Consider the following 10,539-nt stretch of genomic DNA (forward strand, 5'->3'; position numbering starts at 1 on the left):
GCTTTACAGCAGGGAGTGGGATAGCTTGCTAGGATTTTTCCTTACAGAAGCAGAGGGACTGTCCAGTGTGATTGTCATTGCACAGCCCCTTGCAGGTAGCCCACTGTTGCATTTGCAGGGAGAGTAGAGCAACATAAAGAAAATACCAAACCAAACCACCAATAAGCCAAAAAAACACAAACTGAAGAAAACTAGACCAGAAGACAGGAAATGTTAATACTCCAGTGAGATACAAAAAATGTAAAATACAATGTTCTAAGCCCATTTATCCATGAAGACCACACTTTATTCAATCAAAACAGAAATAAAATTAGCACTTTCATTTCTACTATAAGCAACTTCTTCAGACACTTTAAAAGACAGCAGTTCATGTTTAAATGCCTTCAGTTAATGATGATTTCATACAACTGAATTTCAAAAAATAAGTGTAAATACAAAAACAGGTGTTTACTTTAAAATCTTATTAAAACAGCTTCATTTAGTTTCATTTTACATGTTTCCATGCATTTTAAAATAAATCAGGTCATGTTATTGAAAATTAAAGAAATTGCAATTGGATGACGTTTATTTTTCAGAAAGTTTAAAACTAAAAATTGTACCTTAAGGCCTGCTTATGTGGCATCTTCCAACAGGCCTGGTCCTTGACTCTCTGCCTTCTGGTCTGGTTTTCTTCAAAATATTATACCACCCTTAATGGTTACCTCTTGGCTGACTCTTTCCATGGTGAAAGGCAGGGCAGGCAATGCATAGGTCAACCAACCAAAAACATGGAGGGATGTTTGGTAAGCAGCTTGGGAGCAAAGTGAGGTAAAATACACTAAAAAAACTGCACAGCAGGATCACATTATAAATGGAGAGAAATATCACAAGTTAAAACAGAAAATTACTTGTATAACAAGAAAGGTAAATGAAATGGATAAACAAGATTTGGGAATTAATCTTTTGATGAAGTAAATGGTGCATTAAGAAGGACAATAATTACAGAAGAATAGAAACAAAGAAAAAGAAAGAAATTTAGTTAATGATAAGGAATAGCCATAGAAAATTCAACTATGATTAGGCCAGGAAGAAGCTATAGAAGTTGAGTGATACAAACAAAAGCAAGGAACGAGAGCCATTTATGTTTGCGTAAAATAATAAAAAGGAGTAAGATCTATGTTAGCACAACTAATTTTAACAGAGGTGAAAGTACTAATTGTATATAAAGGATGGTTTTGGCAGGCAGATTGAGAAAGATCAGCATGGCATGGAGATTTAAAGAGTAAAGGAAAGAATGTCCTTTACAGGCAGTAGAAGATAAAGAAGATACAATATATAAGAAAGATACAATATTGAATTTAAAAATCAATAAGGAAGTATACAATGCAAAATTAAGCAAGGAAATTAAGGAACAGGATTGGGAAATTATTAATACAATCATAATATGAAAAGAAAAAAATAGTCTAGGTACACAGATAGTGGTAACACAAGTAGAGGAAGTGATAGAAAAAATATATGTAAGTAAAGAAAGTGGAAAACAGTGATTACTACTAGAATTTTATAAATCTATACATACATACACACAAAGCATGAGCATTAACACCCTTCTAGTCTGCCAATATGCAAAAACAGTTGTTCCCATAATGTGTCCAGGCTGTTGTTAAAAATGTCTAAACTAGTGCTTGCTTTAATGTAATTTGGTAGCCTTTTCCATGCATCAACTGTTCTCTCATAGAACCAATTAGTACACTTGTCATTCATATAAAATCTTCTGCATAGGCTGCCTGATGATTCTATTACTTTTTAATAACATTAGATATTCCCAGAGGTAGTCTGTAAATGCCCTATATACTTGAATAAGGTCCCCTCTTAAATATCTATAAGAGACACTGCACAAGTTGAGATAGTTTAGTCTTTCACAATAACTCAAGTTTTCACATCCGTGGATGTCCTTGGTATATTTTTGCTGGTTTCCATATTGTTATTCCATACTCAAGGTTGGGTCTAATGTAACTAACAAAGAATGGCTTCATCATTTCTGATTTCCTAGACTTTATAAATCTTTTTATACAACCTATAGGTCTATAAGTATCATTAACCAATTGACTAATATGATTAGAAAAACTCAAAGCTGGGTCTACCCATAGACCCAGTCTTAAATTATTCTACAGTTTCAATCACTGGTGCTGTATTGAGTATTTGTGTTTCAATTTATGTCTCCCAAATTTCTTATGCTAAGATTTTGATGTATTTATCAGCATATTCTCCTGTGTCAAAATGGTCAATTTAGTCAACTTCTTTTGCAGACATGTCCTGTCTGTAATAAATGTAATCAGTTTTCACAGTTTCAAGTCATCTGCATACAGACTGTTGAATGCCTCAGATGAAAAAGACAGATCTGAAGGATGCAATCTAAACAGGTAGGGGCGTAGGACAGAGCCCTGTGGGACACCCTAACTGTACCCAAGAATTTCACCTGTCCAATTACTGTATGATACTTGTCATGTCCTATTTGTAATCCATGCAGCTGTCCATCTTATGAACAGTACATCAATACTTAGTTGTTCTAATTCATGACCCTGTCAAATTCTGAAGTTAAATCTATATGAACTACATCACAGCACAATTTTTCATTCATTGCTGTTATTATATTATAGAAAATCATGTTACAGGTCATAATAGATAATATTTTCAACATGTGCATGCTGATATATGGTTTCAAGTCCTAGCCTTTCCAAATCTGACAATAATGTATCCAGTACTACCTTCTCTATTATTTTCCACAACATGAAAATAGACTTAATGGTCTGTATGACTCTGGGTTTGTCCTACTCCCCCTTCTCTTTAAGACAGGTTTAATAAGTGCATGTCTCCAATCTTGAGGAATCTCTCCATATTTACACAGCCTAATAACAGATGTAATGGTACTACAAGTTCTTGTTGAAGTATTCTCAGGTCATTATTACTTATTCCATCTCCTCCCTGTGCTTTGTTGGACCCAGTTTGCATAGTTCTTTTTCAATATAATCTAACCTGAAAATGAAGTTGAAAATGTTTATAAGGAATTGGCATATCCATTTTATAAAATAAGCAATACTCAACAAATTACAAATCCAATGAACACATTACTACTAATAAGGCTACCTAAATAAAAAGAGGGTTTAAATGTTCAGGTAAACTTGAATATAAAATAACAGCAATGCTGATAGCTGATAGACTAGATGATATATTAACAAAATGAATACAACATGGACAAAAATAATTTCTTATAGGTAGACAAGGAAGAGATAACTGCAGGATGCTTTTTTATTATGTTTACAATGGAAATAGCTTTAAAAGACAACAAAGGTGAGATATTATTATTTGCTATTAAATTATGATTTCAGTGAAATGACATTTAATATATAAAGTATTAGAGGTAAAGATTTTTGAGATAAGTCTGAGAACTAGATAAGAGCAGTGTATGGTGAACTAAGAATGGATATTCTAGTTAAGAGTGTCAGAACTAAGGAAATTAACACAGTGAGATGAACTAGGCAAGGGTTCCCTTGGCAGGATGTTTATGTCTCTCATTAAATGAGGAGTTGGCAATAACATAATGAGAAGAACTAGGTAAGGCATATCAGAGAGTAAAAGTAAAGCATGGTTTAGAATGCTTGCAAATGATTATGATTTACAGGCTGAGAATGTGTAGGTGAACCTCAAGAGAGTCTTAAATCATTTTAATAATTTAGGGAGATATTCAGTTGTAATGTGTAATGAAAAGGAGCTAACAGTGAGACTAAGAAAAGGCAGAGAAGTAGGTCACTGTGGAGGAGTAAACAATGTTACCCTTATGTTTAATATTTGTAAAATGTTGTCATTATAGTACTACATTTATTCAACTATTAGCAGACAATGTGAAGGGAATTTTATCAAAACACGTTTTCAGCATAAGCACAACAGGTAGAATAAATGCCATCAAGACAATTATAGCTGTGATAATTATTTGCAGGAACATGAGGGTAAAATAAAAGGTACATATTACAAATTATATACAGGGTAATCAAGGAACACGAACAGCTTCAACTAGACTTCTGGCAGGAAAACAACAAGAAGTATGCAGCATCCTTCCTATATAGCACATATGTCAGCGAATGACATTATACAGTGGATGAGAATTCCAAATGAGAGGAAATAGCTCTAGTCATGCTTAGGAGTTAGAAAAGGGGCCCAAATGTGAAGGAACAAGAAAGATGAATTTGTGAAGACTTGCTAAAGGGTGGAAAGTTGCAAATACTAAAGCAAGACAAGAAGTCAGAGAATTAGAATAATAATAAAATATCTAGAATAATGTAATTGGAAACATGGTGAAATATAACAAAAAAGGAGAATATTAATCTATGTTGTTTTTTATAAAGGAAAGGTGATTCTATGAGGAATGCATTAGAGAAAAGATAAGTAAGAAATTAAGGTTTTTTTATAAACAGATGGAGAATAGCAGGAGATATGGAATTAAACTGGACACATATTTGTGATCATCAAATACATATTTCACACAGATGTTTTTAAAACACTAGGTTATATAACAAAGATAAACAAAGACATTAGATGCTGGTAACTTGAGCAGCTTGATGTTGATCTAATATGCAAATTTTTCAGCTGAATGAAAATAAAATACCCCACCCGATACGCATATGTATGAATGTATATATATATATATATATATATATATATATATATATATATATATATATATATGTATATATTAGTCCCTTTTACATTGTCAGCACTTCAAAATGCTGAATTTCCTATGGCCGAAACCATATGATCAACATTTGAAATGCTGACAATGTGGAACCGGCATCTCCATACAGTGCAGAATGGAAAGATTTCCATTCCTGCACTGTAGTGCAATCTCAGAGTTGGTATATTTAAGTTACGGGGGGTAAGGGGTAGAGCCCCCCACAGGGGGTGCAGGGGGGAATTGCTCCCCTACTAGCAGTGTTTAGGTAAGTGTTTGTTGTTTTTTAGTTTTGTATTTCATATGTTAGACATTTCAAGAGTCGATCATATGATCTCAGCCATATGAAATTCGGCATTCTGAAGTGTCGAACATATGAAGTAGATCAATATATATATATATATATATATATATATATATATATATATATATATATATATATGTGTGTGTGTGTGTGTGTGTGTGTGTGTGTGGAGAAATGAAGATAATTGAATTGACATAGGCTTCTTGTATTAAGGTGACAGGGGGTAACAAAAGACAAACATAACTCTATTACTATAAGTAATAAAATCAGCTGTTTCTAAACAATAGAAAGTAATGTGGTGTACAACATAGAGGACCTACAGGTAACATAAATTAATTAGAAGGTTCAATAAAAATGTATAATGTTGTGGGAGATAAGAAAATTAAAATAGGAGTAGAAAGAAGTTATTGGGTATTATGAAATAAACCTTGTTGTTTCTGGTGAAAATGGAAAGTGACTTAAGATAGGAGGAAATTGTGTAGATAAAATTGAAATATGATAGTTAATAGTTAACTTAAAATACTTTAGAATAATAAAATTAAATATATATGTAAACAAGAAACTATAACATTGTCAATAGTTACTGTAAAAGATAGTAACTGTGTATAATAGGTTCATAGGTTGTTACTAGGCTATCGGCCTTAGGGCCTATACAAGCCTAGCCAAACAATTACCAGGATATTTCTTCCCACAATGTTTACTTCCCTGGATCCCTTGTGTAGCAGGGCGACTGATGTGATCCCCAGGGTGAATTTCCTATCTCCCATCCAATCGTCAAGGTTCCTTTTGAAGACGGCCAAGGAGGTGCTCTGCTTGACATGTATGGGCAGTCTATTCCAGAGTATGGGGAGTCTTTGGGTCAGGAACCTATCTCTCCAGCATGTTTTGTTCATTGTGATGACAAGGTTTAGATCCCTGGAGTGTGTGGCTCTGAGGGATTGGGATTTCTTTAAGTGGAGCATGTCCAACAGCTCAGGGTTTGACATGGCCTTGTATGTTAAGCAGAGATTGCCTCTGAGTAGACGATATGCCACAGAGTATAGCTGGAGTTTTTTTAGATGGTTAGCATAAGGCATCTGCTTTAGGCCTGTGGTTCTTTTAGCGAGGTATTTTTGTGGCCATTCCAGCTGTTGCAGATATCTTGTGAGGTACATACCAAACGGGGCATTGTACTCTATAATGGGTCTAATGAGGGATGAGTACAGTGGGGCAATGTATATGCTGAATACATTATTTTGTTTTTCATGTACATCTTGATATGTTTCTTACAAAAGTTTAGTAAAAAGAATATACATTAAAACAGACATAGATGACTGATCAAACTGTCCTTGATCAGGACCAGTAGAGCTTTGACAAAGGTCCATTCTCTTAACTAGAATATCCATTCATAGTACATCCTACATTGCTCTTATCTAGTTCTCAGACTTATCTCAAAAAATCTTTACCTCTAATGCTTTATATATTAAAGGTCATTTCAGTTAAAAGATAGTTTAATAGCAAATAGTAGTATCTCCGCTTTGTTGTCTTTTAAAGTCATTTCCATTATAAACAAAATTAACAAAAAAGTTTTCTTTGAAATAACAGTGGGCTTGGGCTTGACAGCATGCAGAATATATGGGTCTATATCACTTCATCAAAATGCCATTTATCGAATTCCCCTCATGCAGGAGGCTAATTATATATACGGACTCCGAGATTGACTACAGTGGGGAAAGGGCAAATTTCCCAATCCCCCTCATTGTACCACGATCTCAATATGGACAGTTCAGCAAATGGCATGTTCGATGTAATTGCACTGAAAATGTCGTTCGATGAACTGATTTTCCACTGAATTGATAGGAACTGGAGTATATACCTTAATGTAGCAAATGCGTTCATGCTGCTTCATTTGAGGAATTATCACCATGTTATGCAACTGAATATAATTGAATACAATAAACAGTGGGAAAAAAATATTTAATGAAATTTAATGAAGCCAGTATTTAGTGGGTGAAAAACTGATTTAATTACAGAGCATAGAGATTATTAGTGGGCAAGGTAGTGAGTGTCACTGTAATATGTTCTAGTCTAAGTCCCATGCTTGTCAGAATTTTCTTCTCTGAAATTATTTTTTATTTCTCCTATGGTCTGACTGAGTCAATGGCCTATTTTCAGTAGAGGACTGGGGAGTAAAGCTTCACAACAGATTCAAAAAACATGTAAACAATAGCTGATGAGTAATTATATGCAAGAGGAGAAAAGTCCACAACAGATTAAACATTTTAGAATTAATTGGAGAGAAAAGCTCCACAAGGAGACATAAAAAAATTTTTATAACAGCTGATAAGCAGTTATATACAAGGGGGGAAAAGCACCACAATAGGTGATAAGTAAATACATAGAGGAGAAAAGTCTCACAACAGATTACATATTTTACAATGGGTTGGGGAGAAAACTTCACAAATACACATAAAAAACATTTTACAATAGCTTATAAGTAATTATATACAAGGGGAGAAAAGCCCCACAACAGATTAAATATTTTGCAATGAACTATGGAGAAAAGCTCCACAAGCACACATAAAAAAACATTTTATAACAGCTGATAAGCAGGGAACCCACAAAAGATCAAACTCGTTACAGTAGATTAGGAGGTACCTTATATGTAAGAGGATAAGAGCCCCACAACAGACTGAAATGAATTTACAGAATATTCCTAGGAAAAATTATGATCAAGAATACAATATGTACTGCAAGTAGCATTATACGTTGCAATAGCCTATGTCTAGTAATGTAATATATAGTCACTCAAAATATTGAGTATATTTCTAATGATATATGGAGCTGATAAAGAGTAGACTGAGAACAGAATTATATTAAGAGGCATAAAATTAAGGACATGGAAAGAGAAAGAGTTGTTTATTATCAGAGATATGAAAATGTAATGGAAGGACACTAGTAGGGAAATAAATAGCAGTATGTGTCAGATACTAGGATGAAGGTGTAGAAGAGCAGACATTAGTAGTATGGTATCATTAAAGTGAGGGCTTCTTTTAATGTTAGGTTATTACTACCCGATATGCAAATATTTCTTCCTGTATTGTATCTGATGAAATCTGATAGATGAAAACAGTCATTACTTTGAATAAACCAGACAACTTAAAGGTCAAAGAAGGATTGCTTTGTGTTTTTTATTACTTGAATTTGAAAATGCATACATTCTACTCTGGTTAGCTGTCTGCCTGCAAAATACCTACAAGAATACAACAATGGATTACTTTGAACAAAAAGGCCTTTTCTTTTTACTGGTAGGTCCCAAGAAGAAACTGCCACTCCTTTGGGTTTGGACAGTCATTCGGGTAATCTACTCCATAATAGATAGCCTATATTTGTTTTTTGATTTTACAGTTGGTAGCACACTTGCCTTTGTTGCTGGCATATCTGAAGGCTATGGGCCCTATTCCCCCATCAGGTAGTTGTATTCATTTTCAAATGATTACAGTGGAGTGTAGCATAAGGGGGGGGTGCTGCAGTCCTGTGTGTGCTGCTCTTCAGATGAGAAGATGTATTCATTTTCAAATGATTACAGTGGAGTGTAGCATAAGGGGGGTGCTGCAGTCCTGTGTGTGCTACCCTTCAGATGAAAAGTTAAACTGACATCCCCTTCAGCCAGCTCTAGTGGCATCTCAGATGGATGCAAAACATCTTGCAACACTTATCAAATTTCCTCAAGTGAATATAAATACCACCTAAGGTCTCCCTGAAAAGAGGTCTTGACCTAGTGGGACTAACCTAGTCAACATTGTATAAGTAAATAAATAAAAAATGCATAGATAGAATGATGACGCACTCTGCCTTTGTAATTTACCCATCACAGCAGTGTTCTAGGGTTAAACATAAGCCCTTGGAAGACCAAACCTACATTATACATATTGTGGCTACTATTACAGAGCTTGTAACACTGTGTGAAATCCTTTTTTCATGCATTTTTGCCATTTTCTTTTCTGCTCACTCCATATGGTAGTGTCAAAGGTTCAATCCAATGCATAACTGTAATGATATATAATATCTCACAGTAAGACATTTTGCCTGTCTGGACACCACTGTTGCTTAGTCAGTATAGTTACCAAGGTAGCACTCCCATAACAGAAACATAATATGCTGTGGATCCAAGAATTATTCATGAATTAATTCCTAAAAAATCAGACCTTACTATCATTTACCACTAAGTGGTACAGCTGTGCTCCTAGTTCAACATGATAACTTTTCCTATGGGATAAAAAGGTCTGTCTATACAGTCCTTTTACTCTCACAGCTCACACCGATTACTCAAGTAATGTTTCTAAGTAAACACAAATAGAGTTATAATAAATATAATTCAGGCTACATATTTTGTTAGCTGTGATTTCATGTTTATCACTGAAACTGCTGAAAGTGCATTTTTCACTGCATGTAAGACTTTTATGTGCTCTTTACTGAATTGTCTGGTCATTATATGAGGAGATTACTTAGTACCATGAATGCAGTGATAAACATTAACATGGTGAGTGAATGATTCAATTAAAACTGTACTGTTTAATGAGGTGCATAAGTCTTGCTAAAATAATAGTATATTAACTAATTAGTTTAATGTATTAACTCTTGAGTTTATATTCCCCTATGTTGCCCACAATAATTTGAGATCTTTCTTTTTTAAATCTAGATTTGGACATTCAGCACCCATTTTTCTACAGTTGACAACTGGCTAATAGCAGATGTTCCTTCCACTGCTGAACATCTGAAGACCTGTACTTTCTATACTTCTGATTGCAGACAAGAGCCATTCCCTTTAACTGGAATGCATGAACAGAACTTGAATGAGAATGAAAACTTAGTGTCATTTTTTAAGCATATGTAGTACATTATTTCAAGTTCTAGTATGTAATACAACATTGAAACACCATCTGTGAAAGACTGTGATGACTCTAGAAGGATAATATTGCCTTGACTTACCAGAGACAGAAGAAATGCAGCATGGTGCGGAAGGTTTTGGTATTATATATTGTTCTTTATTGCATTATACTTTATGTTCAGAGTTTGAGCTGCTAAAAGTATCCTTTGTAATGTTTAGAACCAATTTTATCATTTGAGAACACATATGATCTAGAAGCTGCGTAAATCATTGCGCCACTAATGTTGAAATGCATACCATTTTTTGTTTTCAAAACTCTGGTGGATGTTTCCTGAGTAAATTTCAAGTCTTAAAAACAGCATAATAAGTACAGACCTTCAACTAGGAACTATGAATGTTAATGCAAATTTTTGGTTTATACAGTTATGTAAACTAAATAATGCCATTGTTAATGTTTTCACTATGTACGTCTGCTTTTTTTCAGGTACCTTTGAGGACATAACAACTTATCCTGCATGTTTCCTTTCTTTCTGCTTGCCTTCCTTTCACTTTTATTAGTAGTGATTGAGATGGACCCCACGTGCTCATGGCAGGTGATCTCTTCAAATTGTACTCATCGTGTGCCTTTTTAATAATGTCCCCTGTTATAACCTAGGATGGTCA

The 10,539-nt window shown here is 34.3% G+C and overlaps 1 protein-coding gene across 2 annotated transcripts in view; it reads left to right on the forward strand.

Moving 5' to 3' along the window:
* FBXO40 (F-box protein 40) overlaps positions 1-10,333 on the forward strand; it is a 476,342-nt gene extending 466,009 nt beyond the window's left edge. For both annotated transcript variants that reach the window (XM_044071075.1, XM_044071074.1), the window contains exon 5: positions 9,688-10,333. In XM_044071075.1, coding sequence (XP_043927010.1) covers positions 9,688-9,882 — 195 coding nt within the window. In that variant the 3' untranslated portion in view covers positions 9,883-10,333. The remainder of the gene's footprint in view (positions 1-9,687) is intronic.
* Positions 10,334-10,539: the final 206 nt, after the last annotated feature.

Source organism: Protopterus annectens, chromosome 5.part0 (assembly GCF_019279795.1).
Source record: "Protopterus annectens isolate FY-2018-M chromosome 5.part0, PAN1.0, whole genome shotgun sequence".
Lineage (NCBI taxonomy): Eukaryota > Metazoa > Chordata > Ceratodontiformes > Protopteridae > Protopterus > Protopterus annectens.